Raw genomic sequence first — 21,548 nt, 5'->3', positions numbered from 1 at the left:
TGGTACTATGTCTCTTACATCATCCCTTCTATATATAGCGTTTACTCCTTTATATAAGTATGCATGCATGCATTTATTCATTTATATTCCCAGTAAAGACCATAGGCTATGTACTCAGTATCCACCAATTCTTGGTTTAGGGTTACATAGGTGAGAGCAGCGATAAGACAGTGAGGACCCTGGAGGTAAACAGAAAGCCAGTGCACAAATGATTTGACATTGGAAGAAGCGCTGGGGAGGAAATGCAAACTCTGCGGTAGGCAGTGATAGAATACTGTGCATATTCTCACATGATACTCACATGACACACATGGAGCTGAGAGCTGGACTTTCTTATGCCAAATACTAAATGTGAAGGTACTTTTAGAGTTCACTTAAACAATAACTACAGATTTGGCATTTGAAGCTTTTTCCAAATGTCTTTTATGTCCAACTGGCACTCTAAGTATTGTAACCTTCAGATTAAAATCCCTTGTTTTGACAGCTTCTAGAAAGCCAGTGAAAACTGAAGCATGGATAAGGTGATGGGTATATGGGAAATTGGCTTTGTAACTGTGAAATTCTCCCACAAATCTAAAATTATGCCACAACAAAACCTTTAAAAGAGAAATATGCCAAAATGGATACAGAACCACAATGGTGCTTAGATTTGCAAAGAAGCCATACTAACATGGGAATGGGCCGCAGGGAGAATGGCAGGGCTTGAGAGCAATACCTCATTCATTCTAGACCTTGGTCCCATTGCTTGCTTTTGGTCTAGACAAATCCTGTTTTTTTTCCCAAGGGTTTCATGTTACAATTAAATTTTGACAGTCTAACAAAACTCACATAGAATTTGTTTTCCTTTGTCCCTTTTTATTTAATGCTCAACTAATTTTTGATAAAAGTTCCAAAGCAAGTCAGTGAAAGGAAGATGGTCTTTTCAACAGTTGATGCTTGAACAATTGGACATCCATGGACAAAACAAAATATCCAAAAGAAACTAAAAATGGATTTCAGATAGAAATTATAGGAAAATACAGGAAAAAGGTAGGAAAAAACCTTCCAGATACATGACTATGCAAGAAGTTCTTGTTCTTTTTGAGCACTTTATCTTTTTGAGCACTTTATTCAAGCTATATTTCAGAAAAACATAGAATTATTATTATTCACCATATGTGCATTGACATCATGAACTAGACTTTGGATTCAATTTTTATTTCAGGTATGTCACACAATATCTCACACATAGGGTAAGTGCATTGCTTTATTCTCTGAGCATTGGTAAGCATTGCTAGATAGTGATGGCACTACTATAGAGGCATGCCTCAACCTTGTTTGTCATTGGTTATTTTCAGGAGAAGGTCTTGTGCCTGAGCCACAATTTGTCTACATTAGGCTTCCCATCATTGACTAGGATCACAGGCATATTCCACTATACTCAGCTATTGGTTGAGAAGATTTTTTGATAACTCCTCTGCCTGGGCTGGCCTCAAACTACAATCATCACAATCTTTTTTTAACTAAGTTTTTAATTGTACAGAGGTGTTACAGTTACATGAGCAAGATAATGAGTACATTTCCTATCAAGCATTATTGCCTCCTCCTTTGTTTCCCCTTCCCATCCCTACCCTGCCCCCGCCCTACCCAGCCAAAGTTGTAAAGTTAGTTTGTCAACATTACGACTTGTACATCTCATTGTTGCACTGGGTCCATCTGTATTCCTATTTAAATGGTTTGTTTTTGCCCTTCCCTTCCACAAATTATACCAACATCAAATACAATGAAAGCAGGGGTTATACCGAGGGGGAGGGACATACAAAGCAACAAAGAAATCATCTTATAAATATGTTAGAAACAATTGCAAGAAAGAAAAAAACATTTGAATACTTATCTTGGGGTTCATTTCACCTAACATCAACTTATCTGATCTTTTCTGCTTGTCTCAGACATATAATAGTTATTGCAAATAAGGGAAACCATGGGACCTATATTTCTTTGGGCCTGGTTTACTTCACTTAATATAATTTTTTTCCAGGTCTTCCCATTTCCTAACAAATGGGGCAATGTCATTCTTTCTAATGGAGGCATAGAATTCCATTGTGTATATATACCACATTTTCTTGATCCATTCATCTACTGAGAGGCATCTGGGTTGGTTCCATATCTTAGCTATGGTAAATAATGCTTCAGTAAACATAGTTGTGCTGGTAACTCTAGTATGGTCTTGTTTGTGATCATTTGGGTAAATGCCCAAAAGTGGGATTGCTGGGTTATAGGGGAGCTCTATGTGGAGTCTTTTGAGGAACCTCCATACTACTTTCCAAAGTGGTTGAGCAAGTTTACATTCCCACCAACAATGCAGTAGGGTTCCCTTTTGTCCACATCCCCTCCAGCATCTGTTGTTATTAGAGTTCTTGATTATAGCCATTCTAGCTGGGGTGAGGTAGTATCTTAATGTTGTTTTGATTTGCATTTCTTTTATGGGCTAGAGAGGTTGAGCATTTCTTCATGTGTCTATTGGCCATCCTTCTTTCCTCTTCAGAGAAGTTTCTCTTTAAGTCTTTAGCCCACTTATTTATTGGACAGTCAACCTCATTCTTCAAGGAAATAGAAGAGGGAATCCAAAAATTCATATGGAACAATAAAAGACCCTGAATAGCAAAAACGATCCTTAACAGAAAGAACAGTGCTGGAGGAATATCAATACCAAATTTCAAACTCTACTACAAAGCCATAGTAATCAAGACAGCTTTGTAGTGGCACAAGAGCAGACCTCAGGACCAATGGAATAGAATTGAAAACCCAGAAATGAACCTACAGACATATAGCCATCTAATCTTCGAAAAGGGAGCTAGAAAAATAGAATGGAAGAAAGACAGCCTCTTCAGTAAATGGTGCTGGCAAAATTGGTTAATCACTTGTAGAAAACTAAAGCTAAATCCTTATATATCACCCTGCACCAGAATCAACTCCAAATGGATCAAAGACCTCAGAGTCAAAGTAGACACTCTGAAAACATTACAGGATGGAATAGGAGAAACCCTAGGTCTCCTTGGCACAGGCCAAAATTTTCTTAATAGAGACCCAGAAACACAACAAATCAAAGAAAGGTTGGACAAAATGGGATTGCATGAAATTGCAGAGCTTCTGCATGGCAAAGGACATAGCTAGCAAGATCAATAGAAAGCCCATGGATTGGGAGAAGATCTTTACTAGCTAAACAATGGACAAGCGTCTCATATCTAAAATATACCTGGAACTCAAAAAATTAAATCCCCCAACAACAAATCATTGTAATCTTACCCTTTGGTTTAGTGTGGATGACATATGTGGGTAATTGTACCCAGATGGGTTGATAAAGGAGTCTCAATAATTTTTGTGCCTTGCCTGGGCCTTGAACCCATTGATCCTCCTATTCTCAGCTTCCTAAGTAGCTAGGATTATAGGTGTGAGGCACTGGTGCCCAGTTTTTAAAGTTTATTTCTTTATGGATTGTAATATACTACAGGTCTGACACTATTTGGATCTAAGTATAATTTGAGATATATCAATATCTCAAGCATTTTTAAGTATGATATTTAATAAATCTCTTATCTGAGTGTGAACGCGCATGTGTGTACCATTACTGGGTCTTGAACTCAGGGCCTCACACTCTCCTTTGCCTTTTTCATTCAAGGCTGATGCTCTACCACGTGAGCCACAGCTCACTTCCAGCTTTTCATTGGTTAATTAGAGATAAGAATCTCACAGACTTTTCTCACACTTCTGTTTTCAAATTGCAATCCTCAGATCTGAGCCTCCTGATAGGATGACATGCAGAGCCATCAGTGTCCAGCAATAATTGCCTTACTTGTGTTGATGTATGGACTTTATTTTTAATTAAAATATGTGACAAAAGTTGTTTAACAATATTTAAACGTATACATTTGTTTCTACTTTTGTAGGTTTTTAAAAATGGCGTATCGACTCCAGTGCTCATTATGCTTCTATAGAAAATTAGCATACATTCTCATAGTAGATTTGTATGAAATAACATTATAGATTAGATCAGTCTCAAAGTTTGATTTTTTAAAGACAATATCCTAAGTGCTTACACAGGAAGTCAGTGCTAAAAAAAAAAAAAGATTGTGGTGGATGTGGTGACTCTGATCAAGAGGGACTGTATATACCTTTGTACGACTATTCAAAGAGAATAAGAGGATGAGAAAGAAGAGGAAGAAGAAAAGGAAGGGGCAAGGGACGGGGAAGAAAAATACACACCATGTCCTTGAGACTGGGCCCCTCACTGAACAGTTTGAAAGATGGACTTACAAGAGGGTACAGAGTAGTAATAAGCATTTTCACAGATTGTTTCACTTATTTCTCAAAACTCCCTGAAGCAGAGTTTTTCCTATTTTATAGATGAGGAAACTGATATAAAGAGATTAAGTAAATTGCTTCCAGTTTCATACTTGGGAAAAGATTTGAGATGGGTTTCAAAAGCTATGAGATGTTTTGGGGGCCAGAACTAGGGCTTGAACTCTTATTTGGCTATTTTTTGCACTCAAGGCTGGCCCTGTCCCACTTCAGCCATACCCCCACTTCTGGCTTCCATGAGTGGGGAGTTGGAGATAAGAGTCTCATGGACTTTTCTGCTCAGTCTGGCTTTGAACCTCAGATCTCAGCCTCCTGAGTATTTAAGATTACAGGCATGCGCCACCAGCACCCATCATCATGAGGTTTTGTTTGTTTTTTTGTTTTAGTATGAAAGTAAGAAGATATATAGAGTGGTGTATGGCAGACTTTTGGTAGCACACTTATGGAGATTTCAAATTCTCAAAGGGATAAATACATCAGAAGTCTGAGCCTAAGAGAGATAAACATAGTTGGGTGGTGAACTCATGTAAGTGGCTCCAGCTTTTCACTACATGTAGGCACCCTCCAGTTAAATGGGTTCACAAAGCTGGAGAAGTTGGAGTCTGGCAGTCAATTCACAATTATGCCACTCTTCCTTCCCTCCTTTAATAACAGATGAGCAACAATTGAAACCCACCCTCATTCTGAATGCTCAGCACGACTAGAATTGTGGGTATCTTGATATGTGCATAACAGTGTATAAACTTGCTGATCTATAGGTCCAGCAGTCTTTCAAAATTATGACTGTAAAATGTCTGTAATTAGATTACATGGTGATAAATGAATAGCTAGCAGGTGCCATAGTTTCTGTGTGACCAGGCCAACCTATCACCCATGTTTTGAAAGAATATTCTTAATGCACAACCAGGCCCCAAAGAGAACAGAACTTAATAAGATCCCAGGCCCCTAGAGTACCATTAGCAGTCTGGTAAGTCTTTTTTAGAAAGACCAAGAAGTTTTCTCTTGGGAGTGTTGAACTTTGTACAGTCTTCTCTCCAGTGGCTTCTGAGTAGATAAGAAACTGTAATGACAAATCCTTTCTATTATTTTGAGTTATCTTGAACAGAATACAGTAAATTCAAAGAAGTGACCTGAGAGTAGTTATCTGCGGGCAGCCAGTGAGCACAATCAGCTGTGCTTAATGGGTGTAATGGAGGGACTGAAGTCTAACTAAAGTGACAAGCTCAGCAAACATTGAGTGATGTGTGTGTGTGTATGTGTGTGTGTGTGTGTGTGTGTGTGTGTGTGTGTGTCTCATAACATAATGACTACAATGACAAAAGGATATAGTCCCCACCAGAAAGTATATTGTAGAATCAAGCCAAATAAAGTGTATTGCATGTTCAATAACCGTTTATGTGAAAGCATGGGAAGACTTCAAACTAGAGTGACAGTTATAATAGACTAGGGAAGATGGCATACAGAAGATTAAGCCTGACCACAAAGCCATATAACATCAGTGCCTGCATGTTATAGATGTCATTCCAAACTAGAATTAATTTATAAACATATAAGAAGTATGTTGGAATGATATAAAATTTGTTACATGGGAGAATTAAGTTCAAGAGAACTATTAAGTAGCAGGGTGATGGCTAAAAGTTATTAACAGTGTATTATATTCTTGAAAATTACTGAGAGTAGACTTTTAAGTGTCCTTACTCCAAAGATAGTGGGGACAATTCCTATGTTAAGTATCCCAATTTAGCCATTCCATAATGTATATATGCTATTGGGTCATGCATGACCCAATTAAAGATATTTGTCAATTAAAGATTAACTTAAGAAAGAAGAAAATTGGACCTACAAAGAGATATCAGTTATCTGCACAGGGGAAAAATTACAATCCATCTATAAACGAAGGAGAGAGACCTCAGGAGACACCAAACTTGCAGACATTTTGTTTTTGGACTTCTAGCTTTCAGTGACAAATGCCATTCAGTTTGTGGTATGTTGTCAACTTGCAGACATTTTGTTTTTGGACTTCTAGCTTTCAGTGACAAATGCCATTCAGTTTGTGGTATGTTGTCAAACTACAGAGATACTTATCTGTTACTGACATCATATGATCTGTGCATACTGAAAATACTGTTAATCCAAATTCAGATGTTTCATATGCACAAAAATGCACTCAAGAAATATGAAGAAGAGCACAAAATGAATGTTCATATTGAATACAGTAAAATGACGTTTTGGATATTTGTAGTTAAATAAAATATACCTAAAAGTTAAAAAAAAAGAAGTATGTTGGGTGGTATACAAGTATATACAAATGTTTTATCTGAAATACAATAGATTCAGGGGATAACTGAGTTTGGAAAAATCCAAGTTCAGCAAAATAAACATGTACTTGAAATGGGTGGTGTAGGGCCAAGGAGAGAGGGGTAGATGAATGAAGAGGAGAAAGTGAGGAGGATGCCTTCAAGAATTCAATGTATGTCCTAGAATATTAAGAAAAGTGAGGGAAGGAGTGGTTGGGAGGAATGTTGAAAGAGAGACCTTGATCATAAAATCTTATATTCATAAACTGTTTTGTTAAATGTCAACTCTTTTGTACAACTACTTAAATATTATATATATAATATATTCATTAGAGATCACAGTTCTGAAATATTTATTGTCATTTTAGATATGTGAGTGTGTGTTGTATCATTATAACTTTTATAAAAGTATTACAATACTGTGATGTTAAGTGAATTTACATCCACCATGCAGGACTTTCTCATCTTCTAAGTTGAAACTCTATGTCCATTAACTACAAACTCTGCTTTCTCCATCACACAGATTCTGGTAACCCCTATTCTACTTTTTGTACAGATTTCACTACTCTGTGTACTGAGATAAGTGATATCATTTAGTATTTGTCCTTTTGTGTCTGGCTTATTTCACTTAACAATTATGTCTTCAGGGTTTGTCCACGTTGTCTTGTGTGCCATAATTTTCTTTTTATTACCTTTTTTTCTTTTTAGATAGGATTTCCTTATGTAGTCCAGGATGGCTTCAAACTGACAGCCCTGCTGCAGTACTCTCCCAAGTGCTGGGGTTACAAGTGTGATCGCTCTGCCTGCATAATTTTCTTTCTTTTAAAGGTTAGATAATACTCCATTATATGACTATAAACACTTGCTTAGTCCATCAGGATTGGTGATGTTGTTCACTGCTCCAAATATGAGTGTACAATGTTACAGCCTCTGCATCAAGTTTCTTTTTATTTTTATTTTTTTGCCAGGGTGGGGGTGGGGTTATATACCTAAAAGTAGAATTACCTTCTCATATCACAGTTCTACTTTTAATTTTTTTGAGAAACTATCAAAGAATTATTAGATGGTTAAATCAGGAATATTTTTTGTTCAGGTACTAGGCCTTGAACTTGGGGCCTGGGCACTGTCCCTGGGTTTTTTCATTCTAGGCTGGCACTCTACTACTTGAATCACACAACTCTAGTTCTGGCTTTTTGGTAGTTAATGGATGGGCTTCATATGGCTATCCTCAGATCTCAGCCTCCTGAGTATCTAAGATTACAGGTTTGAACTATGGTACCTAGCATAGAACATTTTTAACTTAAGCCAACCTATAACGTAACTAAACTTCATGGGAGTTTGGTTGTTGTGACAGAAAACTCCTCCAAAGAACAGGACATGTGCTATTCATAGTCACTGTTGCCTTAGAATTTGAACAAACTTGACATAGATTTATGAATTGTTAAAGTTGCAAAGCAAAAGTGACAAAATTGTACTTTCCATTATTGCCGAATACCTTTGTACCATACTTCTCAACATTATTTTTCTTGATAAAATGTAAATTATAACCTTGCCTCATCTTTCTTCTCAATATGTCAACAAAGGTCAGAATCAAAATGATGAGTTGAAGAAGTGGCTGAAAAGTCTTGGGGAATTATGTATTGGTAAAGTTACCAAATGATAACAAGGTATTGGTGGCTCAGGCCTGAAATCCTAGCTACTCTGGAGGCTGAGATCTGAGGATCACAGTTTGAAGCCAGTCTGGACAGGAAAGTCTGTGAGATTCTTATCTCTAACTAGCCACCAAAAGGCCAGAAGTGAAGCTGTGGCTCAAGAAGTAGAATGCTAGCCTTGAGCAAAACAATACCCAGGCCCTGAGTTCAAACCTCAGGGCTGGCGTGCACATGCGTGTGTGCATACACACACACACACATACACACAAAATCAAGTGAAAGCAAAATGGTGTGGTAAAAGTGCACAGTATTACGCCCATTGAGATCTAAGGCTCTGTGATCTCATTACATTAAATGTTAGACAGCTACTGAACTCAGGGATTTTTTCAACTTAATTTTATTGTAAAGTTGATGTGCAGATGGTTTACAGTAAGATAATGACTATATTTCTTTTCCAATAGTTTTATCCCTTCCCTCTTTTTTTTCCTGCTTTCCTTCCCTTCCTCTACTTTTCACTGTCCCCCAAGTTGTAAAGCTCATTTCCAACGTAGTGTCTAGTAGAGTTGCTGTAGATTTGGTTCACCCTTTGTCCCAGGGTTTCTGTGTTTCCCTTTCCCTTCTCCAAATCAGATAAATTTAACCTGCACTGATAACAATCCTTTAAGAACCAAACACCCAAGGCTGTCTTTCTTTTTTCTTTTAGACCTTTGATAATTTGGTGAGAGCTGCAGAATATCTCTACATAGGGAGATAGAATGCTTATCTACCCAACACTCTTCATATTATTTCTGAGTTTTGAGAAATATGCTGTATCCATTCATGAGTTTCAGGTTAAGAACCTCTATAAATTTGAATTTCCTTCCATTAGAAATGTACTATGCTTTAGAAAACAATATATCGCTTTTTTTGGTTGATGTATTAGTAAATCATGGGCAAGGAGTGATGGAAGTATTAGTCACATGGGCTTTAATTTGGCTTGGAAACCCAAACAAGTCTATTTCATAAATTTCTTAAGCTCTGCTTTCCTCATTTATTCATCCTGAAAATGAATGGAAAGTTTTAGGCAGAGTAAGGAGTCAGCCTGTTATTTCTATTGCTTCCAGGAGCCAGAAAAAAGAAATACATTCAAAGAAGGTTTTTTTTTTTTATAAAACTCAAGTAAAAATTATTTATTTATTTATTGTTGGTCATGGAGCTTGAACTTTGGGCTTTGGCACTGTCCCTGTGCTCTTCAGCTCAAAGGGAGCACTCTACCAGTTGAGCCACAGCTCCGCTTCAAGTTTTCTAATGGTTTATTGGAGATAAGAGTCTCATGGAGGGGCTGGGAAGGTGGCTCGGTGGTAGAGTGCTTGCCTTGCATGCCTGAGACCCTGGGTTCGATTCCTCAGCACCACATAAGCCAAAAATAAAAAAGCCGCAAGTGGCGCTGTGGCTCAAGTGGTAGAACGCTAGCCTTGAGCTGAAGAGCTGAGGGATAGCGCCCAGGCCCAGAGTTCAGACCCCACGACTGGACCCCCCCCCCCCAAAAAAAAAAGTGTCTCATGGACTTTCCTGCCCTGGCTGGCTTTGAACTGTGATCCTCACATCTCAGCTTCCTGAGTAGCTAGGATTACAGGCGTGTGCCACCGGTGCCCGGCTTCAAGTAAATTTTTTTATATACTATATTTTTACTCATTGACAAATTTTTGAAAGGCCATTTATATTTTGTTAATTATAAAATTAACAGATGTCCAGAGAGAGATTGCCTCAGGAAACAGTATGAGAATAGCTTGCTGTTGAGAATAAGAAGCATTCCTTACTTTCTTTCTGAAAATAGTTCTTTGAAGACAGTTCTGAAAACAATTCAGTGTACAATGTCCAAGAACCAACAAAACCTGATACATGTGGAGACTGCTGTTCCATATTCCTAGGATAAAAATTTCATATCAGCTTGAAAATAAAAACTAGCTTGAAAGAATAAGTAATTATTAAATGTTGGGGGCATATGTCCCATTTACCTTTTTTACTATATCAGCTTAAATGACAGTGATATCACAGAGATTATTATATTATTAGAAAATAACTGGTTTAAGCTGGTTCTCAGAGACTTTTAGGTTAATGTTACTAAATCATTGAAAATTTAGAATGGGTCAAGAAAAACTAGAGTTATTCTGAGATCAGGGAAGTAACAGTCTTCATTATATAAGACTTTCTATGTGTCTGAGCTACAAATGTTTAAAATACAGTTGGATTAAATCAGGCCTGTGACATAATTTTCATATAACCTGGACTATAAGTGATTTTTTTCAACATATGATTCAAGTTGTGAAAACATATAACCATGATGTCTTTTTACTGTGATTTTAAAGGCCTCGTTACTTAGACGGGTTGATAGATAAGGAAAGCCCTTATCACATGCCCTTATATTCAAATTTGAAATATGTGTGGGTGTTTTAAACTTCACTACGTTAGTCCAGTATCTGTACTTGGTTATGTTTGTGTAAGAGAGGGACATTGTCTACTTTCTAAAGATTATGTCAACCTTTTCGTCTTCTCTCATGACTCTCTTTATTAAATTTTATTTTATTCTAAAGGTGCTGTACAGAGGGGTTACAGTTACTTGAGTAAGGTAATGAGTGCATTCCTTAAGACTCTCTTCTATAGAACTCATTGAATACGTATCAGTATGTTTGTGTTTTTTTGTTCGTTTGTGCCAGTTCTGGGATTTGAACTCAGGTCCTGGATGCTGTAGCTGAGCTTTTTCTTGCTCAAGGCTAGCACTCTCCCACTTCAGCCACAGCTCTACTTTTTTTTTTTTAATGTTAATTGTAGCTAAGAGTCTTAAGGACATTTCTTCCCCACTGGCTTTAAACCTCAATCCTCAGATCTCAGCCTCCTGAGTACTTAGGATTGTGGGATTGAGCCACTGATGCCTGGATCAATGTGTTTTATTTATGTTGATTTATATAACTTATGTCTTCATTTTAAAATTATCTTTTTTTATTTAATAAGTATTTTATTGTGAAATACTGTACAGAGGGGTTACAATTACATGAGCAAGGTAATGAGTACACTTCTTATCAAGCATTGTTGCCTCCTTTGTTTCCCCTTCCCATCCCTGCCCTCCCATCTCCTTTCCCCCACCCCCCACCAAAGTTGTAAAGTTCATTTTTCAGCAAAACATCTTGTACATCTCATTGTTGCAATGGGTCCACCTGTATCCCTAGTTAAACAATTTGTTTTGTTTTTCCAGTGAACATATAGTAATTGGATTGGGAGCATTTACTTCTGATTTTTGTCACATATTCAAATTGTATAAACAATCATAGAGCAACTTGTAGAGATTGGATTGTATATTTTAGAAGAATTTTTCCCCTTTATTGTATCTCATTATAAGACTCTTGTTTGTAAAAGAAGAACCATTTAGCCAGGTGCCATTGACTCACACCTGCAATCCTAGCTACTCATGAGGCTGAGATCTGAGGATTGTGGTTCAAAGCCAGCACAGGCGGGAAAGTCCGTGAGACTTTTAGCTCCAATAAACCATTCAGAAAACCAGACATGGCTCTGTGGTTCAAGTGGTACAGCACTAGCCTTGGGCTGAAGAGCTGAAGGACAGGGCCCCGACCCAGAGTTCAAGCCACAAGACCGACCCCCCCCCCAAAAAAAAGTTTTTTTAAGTATAGGGAAAATTATCTCAGATCTCATCTAAATTGGTATTTGTATCATAATTTTTTTTTTTTTTACCAATTTTAGGACTTAAATTGACTTTAGACTTCATTACTTTAGTCTGTTTGTCTGACTGTCTTTATATAACTATTTGTTTTCTTAGGATAGATTTATAGAATTGCTAAAATTAAATTCTCCCAGAAAAGCTAACATAGTTTATTAACAAGCAATGTATTTGACATTTCTGCCTTTTTTGTGTGAATTACCAGGGCATGTATTCTTTTTGTTAGCATTTGTATTCATCTCATTTATTTGTGAGAGCTTTTTATGAATTAAAAATACTAAACCTTTGTCTCAGGTTGATATTTTTCTCAGGTCTTTTTTTCCTTTATGAATACTGGTTTTGATAACATGATTACTAAGTTATTCTCCATTCCATAGGGATTAAACTTTATTTCTCAGTTTTTTCTTTAAAAAAAGGTTTTTCTATTGCTTTTATGTTTTTGCTTTACATTTAAAATGTAAACACTTTGAAATACATTTGTTCTAGAATATGAAGAAAGGAATCCAATGGTTTTTCATGGCTCAGTTCATTTCCTTTCTATATGTGTGCCCAAAGTATTGTTACTGATACTATTTATTTGTTGTTAAGAGTCTCTTGGATTTGTCTGTCTGGGCTGACTTACAGCCATGATCCTCAGATCTTAGCCTCCTGAGTAGCTAGGATTATAGGCATAAAGCTCCCTGTGATCAGCTCTCATACTGCTTTTAAATAACCTCAGTAAATGATAGAGTGAGATATTCTTTTTCCTAAGTCCTTTGTTAATCTCACATGTAAACTCTTCCAGATGAACTTTATATTAACATTATCAAGTTCTCAATAATCTCACATGATTTTGGCAGCAATTGTGTCAATATTATGATTAGCAAATATTTTGTAATATTGAATGCTATTTATTTTATTAATGTTTTTTATTGTGAAAATACCGTACATAGGAGTTACAATTATGTAAGCAAGGAAATAAGTACATTTCTAATCAAGCATTGTTGCCTCCTTTGTTTTTCCCCTACCATCCCTGCCTTCCCATCTCCACGACTACACTTCCCCCATACCAAAGTTGTAAAGTTTGTTTTTCGACATGATGTCTTGTACATCTCATTGTTGCAATGGGTCCACCAGTATCCCTATTTAAACAATTTGTTTTTTCCCTTCCCCTCCACAAATTATACCAACATCAAATACAGTGAAAACAGGGGTTATACCGTGGGGGAGGGACATACAAAACAACAAAGAAATCATCTTATAAATATATTAAAAACAATAGCAAGAAAGAAAAACCATTTGAGTCCTTATCTTGCCTAACATCATCTTATCTGACCTTTTCTGATTGTCTCAGACATATGCTAGTTATTGCCAATAAGGGAAACCATGGGACCTATGTTTCTTTGGGCCTGGCTTACTTCACTTAATATAATTTTTTCAAGTCTTTCCATTTCCTAACAAATGGGACAATGTCATTCTTTCTGATGGAGGCATAGAATCTCATTGTGTATATATATCACATTTTCTTGATCCATTCATCTATTGAGGGGCATCTGGGTCGGTTCCATATCTTAGCTATGGTAAATAATGCTGCAATAAACAGAGTCGTACTGGGTTGCTTCAATATGGTCTTGTTTGTGGTCGGGTAAATGCCCAAAAGTGGGATTGCTGGGTCATAGGGAAGCTCTATGTGGAGTCTTTGAGGAACCTCCATACTCCTCCCACTCCTCCATCCATTCCCCACCCATCAAGTTTGAAGGCTGCTCACAGAATGTTGTCTAGGTGTACCTAATGCATCTCCCACCTGCCTTATGAGCACATTTAGTCCTGTTTCTGCATCATGCTGTGTGGCAGTGAGGAGACCAGTACTTTCTACAGAGTGGTTAAATTCACAGATTGCAGCAGGCAACTTGCCTTCCTGTCTAAACCCATGACTAGTTAGGTGACTGCCTTCTGTACCTCGTTTTCTCATTCATAAAAAGGGGACCCTGAAAGATTACTTTGTATTAATATTGAGATGATTAAATAAATGAAGCATACCAGGCATATAGTAAGTGCTCACTAATAACAGTTACTGGTTACAGTAGTCAACATTCTCTATATAGGTCTTATATAAATTAGTAATGTTAATTCTTATAGCTTTATAAATTCTTCTATCTAGAAAATACTTCTTAATTTTCAGGTTGAGTGTATCATGTTTCTATGTTCTTTTATTCTCACATATTCTACAACTACATTTTGAGATATAAGCTATTTTCATCTATCAGATTTGTAACAAGCCACCTAACTGAAAGCTGTGTGTATGTGTGTGTTGATTTTCATTTGTTTCCCTAGGCATTTCAGATGGACACTTACATTATTCTTCGGTGAGCACCGTCAGGACAGTGTTAAGGGCAATAGGCAGCATCACTAACTTATTGATGTTGAGAAAAACTAGTTTTTTAATGTTCTACCATTTAGCCTGATGCTAAGATGACGTGTGTGTTTGGGGAGGGGGTATGCTTATTTGTTTTCACAGAAACACAACAATAGAGACATATTCTGATATTTTCTAGGATTTTTTAAAATGGGAAATAAATGTTAAATGAATGAAAACTTTTCAAATATAGCAAGGTGATTGTATAATAGTTTTCATTTGACTTATGCTTAGTTATTAATAATAAATTTCAACAATTTTCATAATTAAATGTCTCCTATTCTTTGCCTTCATGTACTCATATAACTGTATTTGTGTATTTATGATTTCTTCATTTGTGCATTGGTCTAGTCAACACAGTTGTATTAATTCAAAATAAATAGCCCTGCACTACTTTATTTACTTATACTATCATTTCTAATTTTTAAGTTATTTAGTATACTGGTTTTCATTTTTCATGCTAAATAATGCAAGTGATTAAGATCCTATGTTTTCTATTTATTACTGCTTTAGCTATGCTCTGCATTAAAAAAATATGTATCATCATTGCACTATTTCATGTATTTCTTGGTTGCTTTCATCTTTGTTCTTCCACTGTATCATAAAAAGAGACATAGAAGATAGTAACAGCAGTGAATGCTTTTGGTTTTTACTTTTCTCCATTTTCAAATATTATCATTTTTATTTTCCTTTAACCTAGGATACTTAGAAAAGTATTTTGTCATAAACTTTCTAAGATTAACCCCTTCTTCTTCTTCATGTGTATGTGTTTGTGTGTTCATGCTGGTCCTGGGGCATGACCTCAGGGCCTTGGTGTTGTCCTTGAGCTTTTTTTGCAGAAAGCTAACATTCTACCATTTAAGCCATAACTCCACTTTTGACCTTTTGATGGTTTATTAGAGGTAAGAGTCTCATGGACTTTGTTCCCATTCAAGCTGGCCTTGAGCTGTAATCCTCAAATCTCAGCCTTCTGTGTAGCTAGGATTATTAGCATGAAACATTGGAACCAGTGTTTATCATTAATTTTTAATGAATTGATTTGCTTTAGAAAATGCAGTGTAAATGAGCAATTTCTTTAGGATTTGTGTTATTTTGCTTCTTATGAATTTTCCCTGCTATAATGTAACCTTTTTAATTTCCTCGTTGAATTCCTATGTTCTGTAATATTTTTGAATATTTTTTCTTTTTTAGTTATTGTTTAGGACCATTATTTTTATGTGGTTTTATTATTACATCTACTCAGTTTTGTTTTTCAGTCTTTAAAGTTTCTTGGCCCTTATTTTATTTGCAAAATAATTTCCTTATCTTTCTAGTTACATTTTTTTCTGCAGAGTCATTCTGTTTCATGAGTGTCATTTTTTAATGAATTTTGATTCTGGTGTTATTGTTTGTTTCCTTAATTTCTTAACTAGGTCAGTGACATCTCATCTAAATTGTCTGTCTCTTAAAGACACTATTATTTGTCAAACATTTAAATTTTGCTTCTTTTAAATTTCTTATAGTTTATAGAGCAATTTGTGTCATTCTGCCCCAATATTCTGTCTGTCTTGCTGATAGTTTCATGCATTGCTGATATCAGGTGGGCCAGCTTCAGTTAATAAATTGGCCAAAACCACTCTCTCCACTTCTCTTCAATCTAGTATTAGAATGCCTAGCTACAGCAATAAGACAAGATGCAGACATAAAGGGGATCCAAATAGGGAAAGAAGAAATAAAACTCTCCCTCTTTGCAGATGACATGATCTTGTATTTAAAGAATCCCATAGACTCCACTCCCAAATTACTCAAGCTGATTCAAAACTTTGGCAAAGTAGCAGGTTATAAAATTAACCCCCAAAAATCAACGGCTTTTCTATATGCCAACAATGAGAAAAGTGTGGCTGAAATTAGGAAAGCAACTCCATTTGTAATAGCCCCACAAAAAATAAAATACCTAGGAATTAACTTAACCAAAGAAGTGAAGGACCTCTATGATGAAAACTTTAAAATCTTGAAAAAGGAAATCAACACAGAACTTAAAAAATGGCAAAACCTCCCATGCTCCTGGATTGGCAAGATTAACATCGTGAAAATGGCAATACTTCCCAAGGCTATCTACAAATTCAACGCGATACCTATCAAAATTCCACCCTCATTCTTCAAGGAAATAGAGGAGGCAATCCAAAAATTCATATGGAACAATAAAAGACCCCGAATAGCAAAAACGCTCCTCAACGGAAAGAACACTGCTGGAGGAATATCAATACCAAATTTCAAACTCTACTATAAAGCCATAGTAATCAAAACAGCTTGGTATTGGCATAAGAACAGACCTCAGGACCAATGGAATAGAATTGAAAACCCAGAAATGAACCTACAGACCTATAGCCACCTAATCTTCGATAAGGAAGCTAAAACAATAGAATGGAAGAAAGACAGCCTCTTCAGTAAATGGTGCTGGCAAAATTGGTTAACTACAAGTAGAAAACTAAAGCTAGATCCTTATATATCACCCTGCACCAGAATCAACTCCAAATGGATCAAAGACCTTGAAGTCAAAGCAGACACTCTGAAAACATTACAGGATGGAATAGGAGAAACCCTAGGTCTCCTTGGCTCAGGTCGAAATTTTCTGAATAGAGACCCGGAAGCACAACAAATCAAAGAAAGGTTGGACAAATGGGATTGCATAAGATTGCAGAGCTTCTGCAGGGCAAATGACATAGCTGGCAAGATCAATAGAAAGCCCACCGATTGGGAGAAGATCTTTACTAGCCATACAACGGACAAGGGTCTCATATCTAAAATATACTTGGAACTCAAAAAATTAAACCACCCAACAACAAATCCTCAAAGAAACAACTGCCCAATAAATAAGTGGGCGAAAGACTTAAAGAGAAGCTTCTCTGAAGAAGAAAGAAGGATGGCCAATAGACACATGAAGAAATGTTCAACATCCCTAGCCATAAAAGAAATGCAAATCAAAACAACATTGAGATATCACCTCACTCCAGTTAGAACAGCAAAAATCAAGAACTCCAATAACAACAGATGCTGGAGGGGATGTGGACAGAAAGGAACCCTACTTCATTGTTGGTGGGAATGTAAACTTGTTCAACCACTTTGGAAAGCAGTATGGAGGTTCCTCAAAAGACTTCACATAGATCTCCCCTATGATCCAGCAATCCCACTTTTGGGCATTTACCCAAATGTTTACAAACAAGACCACACTAAAGCTACCAGCACAACTATGTTTATTGCAGCATTATTTACCATAGCTAAGATATGGAACCAACCCAGATGCCCCTCAGTAGATGAATGGATCAAGAAAATGTGGTATATATACACAATGGAATTCTATGCCTCCATCAGAAAGAATGATATTTCCCCATTTGTTAGGAAATGGAAAGGTTTGGAAAAAATTATATTAAGTGAAGTAAGCCAGGCCCAAAGAAGCATAGGTCCCATGGTTTCCCTTATTTGCAATATCTAGTATAGGTATGAGTCAAGCGGAAAAGGTCAGATAATGTGATGCTAGGAAAATGAACCCTTAAATGTGTATTTTAATGTTTTCGTTTCTTTCATGCATGTATTTCTAATGCATTTATAAGATTATTTCTTTGTTGCTTTGTATGTCCCTCCCCCACAGTGTAACCCCCGTTTTCACTATATTTGATGTCAGTATAACATGTGGAGTAGATGGGGACAAACAAGTCGTTTAAGGATTCAGGTGGACCTGTTGCAACAATGAGAAGTACAAAATGTCATGTCAAAACCAGCTTTACAATGCCGGTGTGGGGGGGGGAGGGGGGTATAATTGGGTGGGGGGAGGGGGGTAAAATTGGGTGGGGGGAGGGGGGAGGCGGGGAAGGGAAGTGAAGGGTAAACAAAGGAGGAGGCTGCAATGCTTGGTAAGAAATGTATCCATTATCCTGCCCATGTAATTGTAGCCCCTTTGTACAGTATGTTCTCAAATAAAATAAAATACAATTTAAAAAAAAAAATAAATAAATAAATTGGCCAAAGATCATATGTGCTACTACAAACAAATGCTTTAGGAACTGACCCCATGATTCTACCACAACTCCTTTTCCTCCCTTGTATGGTCGGGCTGGGCTGCTCTCCCTTAACCTGGGATTAAGGAGATTCTCACTAACTGTACCTGGCCAGGACATGTGACAATAAAACTCCCTGAGTTTGGGGTGGAAAAAGGAGAGTTTGTGACTGTATGTTTGTGATTGTTTGTTTGTGACTACTTAGCCTATGCTAAGTAATTCCCAAATGCTTTTTTTTCTGGACTCATATAATTTATTTTGCCTATGAACATCAAATCTACAAGTTTTCCCTACCACCTTTTGCTTTAAAATTAGATCCCTGAATCAGAAATCTGAATTTTGTGTCATTTGATGTAAACGCAAATGTTATAGCACTTATGAATGTTTGCAATGTTCAACTGATACAAGGAAAAAGTGAGACAGAAAAATTAGATGTTCAGCTCTCATATTGCTGTTATTTTCAACCACAGTATTTTTCTCATTGAGTATAGTAATTATGTTGGGGTTGGCTTTAAAATGATGGTCTTGGGTTTAGAAGATTATTTAGGCGGTTTCTGAAAATGTGCTTTGATAGAGATGAAATAAGTATTTTTTTAATGTCAGAGTAATTCTTTCACTCTAGAAATAATACATGGTCCATCCTTTTAACAGAATTTAAGTGTACTTTTGGAATGCATTTTGAAATAGAGCAGGTAATCAAATACTTGATTGATAATTGGTTGGACTGATCTTTAAAGTTCATTCAAATTTATCTTAGATACTTAAAATCCTTTTGTTATTTAAAAAAGAGCAAAAATGAATAGGAGCAATAATAACCCCCAAAACTCAAGGGTTATCTTTTCGTTATAAACAGGTTACCCTGAAATCGTCCTGCTAAATTAAAACATAAATTATTGTCTTAATTGTAGTAATGAGGAAAATCAGTTAGGTGTAGATTACAAAGAGAGAAGAAAGGAGAAGGGAGAGTAGGAGATGGGGGGAAAGGGAATAAGAGAGCAGAGGGAAAAGGAAGAGAAAAGAGAGAATAGGGAGAGGGAAGAGAGGAGGGAGAGGGACAGTGTCCAGCAGAGGAAATGAAGCTTGGATTGAATTTTCTTCCCAATAGCTAGTAGTTTACTGAGTTGGATTGTTTCATTTCATCCCTTGGGGCCACTTGAACACATCACAGAATTGCTGCCATGCTTTTGGCTCAAGTGTTAACATTTGCTTATAAAACATCTTGGATCAGAAAGCAAAGCACTTCAAATCAAGAGTCTCAATAATGTTCTTGCTTTCCATTCCTGGCGCTAGAACTTGGCTTCAGAAACTTTATTCACACGTATTAGATTGCCTTCATAAAATGAAAAGACAAGATGATCATCTATCAAGTGCTGGCTTATTTTACTGTTGCTCTAAAACTTGAGCCACACCTCCAATCCTAACTGTAACTTTATTACTAGCCAGCAAACAGGTTCTATAGCTAACTCTTTACATTTCTACTTGTACAAAAACTAGGAGGTATTGAGAAGGGGGTGGGGTAAAAGAACAATAAAGGGGGTTAAATCTTGACTAAATTGTAATGCATGCAAATGTGAAATGCCATGGTGAAACGCCTTTGTATGATTACTATACACGAAAAATGTGAAAGAAAAAAAGAATGATAGAGAAAGAAAACAGGCTTTTTTGGAGGATGTGCATCAAAGGGAGAGAAGACTGCCCAGAGAGAGTAAATGAGGGTGCACGTTGGAAAATACAACAATGAAACCTGTTGAAATTGTTTTAAGGAGAGGAGTTGTTCAAGAGAATAATGGATGGGTGAGTTTGATTGAGCCACATTGTATAAATATATGGAAATGTCACAATAAATATCCCTTGTACACTTAGTACATGTAAATAAAAAGTCTTTGAAAATTGAAGAGAATATAAGGGAGGAATAGGACTTTATCATATAGTTTCTTCTCATTTTCCTTCTTGGTAAAGAAACATATTAACCCTTTTATCCATTATCTTAAAATCTAGAGGAAAAAATATTTCCTGTTGTGTCAGAATTCTTCTTCCTCTTGGTAACAGAAATTAGTTCTGTCTTAAATATAATGATTTTAATTTGTTAAATTACATTAAAGTTTTTGTTTTTTGTTTGTAGGTATACTCGGCCCTCTGCCTGCATTTTGCTGTGCAAACCTGCTTCATGAAATGGAATGAAGTTGAACAGTCCTTCTTTGTCCTTTTGTCCTTCCTTGCATGTGACTCTTAGAGAACATTGGGATGATTTCACGTGTGCATAACTAGAACCCTTACTGCAGCAATGAGTTCAGACGAGAAGGGCATATCCCCTGCTCATAAAACATCCACCCCTACCCATAGAAGTACCTCATCATCCACGTCCTCTCAGAGAGAAAGTCGGCAGGTAAGAGAAAAGGATGAAATGAATTTTGTTCTTATGCAAGTACAGTACCATTAGGAGAGGTGGGGGTTGCTAACCAATTCTAAAATTTTGTTGGGATGTCATTTGTTTCACAGGAAAGCTACTTTGTTTCTGTGGATACACAGATGATGTCATGAAGCTGTTAGATGTGCTTTTCTCTTATTTAGGACCCTTTTAAGAATGCAGACAGGGCTGGGAAGGTGGCTCAGTGGTAGAGTGCTTGCCTTGTGTGCCTGAGGCCCTGGGTTCGATTCCTCAGCACCACATAAGCAAAACAAAACAAAACAAAAAAAAGAATGCAGACATAAGGAAGGGGACAAAGGGCCTTAAGGAACCTGAGCTCTTCTCGCTTCCCTCTGATGGTGGAGTGAAATCCAGCATCAGAAAATTGTTGTGCTGGCCTTTTTTTCCTTTGTGAAGATGTAAAAGGATCCATGAAAAAAAAAAAAAGGATCCATGAACTTCTTTCTATAAGTATGTCACTGATCTGCCAAGCATGAGCCCCTGTGTAGTTTTCCATGGAACTCAGTAACAGATGCAGAAATTAAATTACAAATAAAGTTGTGACATTAAGGAATTGTAAACAATGGGAACCCAATAATTGTGTGTATGTGTATTGATACTGGGGCTTGAACTCGAGGTCTGAGTGCTGTCCCTTAGCTTTTTCACTCAAATCTGTTACACTACCATTTGAGCCACAGCTCCAACATCTGATT

General features: G+C 36.7%; 1 protein-coding gene across 10 annotated transcripts in view; it reads left to right on the top strand.

Annotated features, from left to right (window-relative positions):
- Positions 1-21,548, top strand: part of Osbpl6 (oxysterol binding protein like 6) — a 190,143-nt gene that overhangs the window by 86,160 nt on the left and 82,435 nt on the right. For all 10 annotated transcript variants that reach the window (XM_070020161.1, XM_070020210.1, XM_070020202.1 and 7 more), the window contains one exon: positions 20,551-20,814. In XM_070020161.1, the coding sequence (XP_069876262.1) occupies positions 20,713-20,814 (102 nt within the window). In that variant the 5' untranslated portion in view covers positions 20,551-20,712. The remainder of the gene's footprint in view (positions 1-20,550; positions 20,815-21,548) is intronic.

The sequence above is a fragment of the Dipodomys merriami genome, unplaced genomic scaffold (assembly GCF_024711535.1).
Source record: "Dipodomys merriami isolate MVZ:Mamm:240054 unplaced genomic scaffold, mDipMer1.0.p SCAF_1, whole genome shotgun sequence".
Classification (NCBI taxonomy): Eukaryota; Metazoa; Chordata; class Mammalia; order Rodentia; family Heteromyidae; genus Dipodomys; species Dipodomys merriami.
The sequence above is the reverse complement of the archived record's forward strand: the minus strand, read 5'-3'. Positions and strand labels throughout refer to the sequence as shown.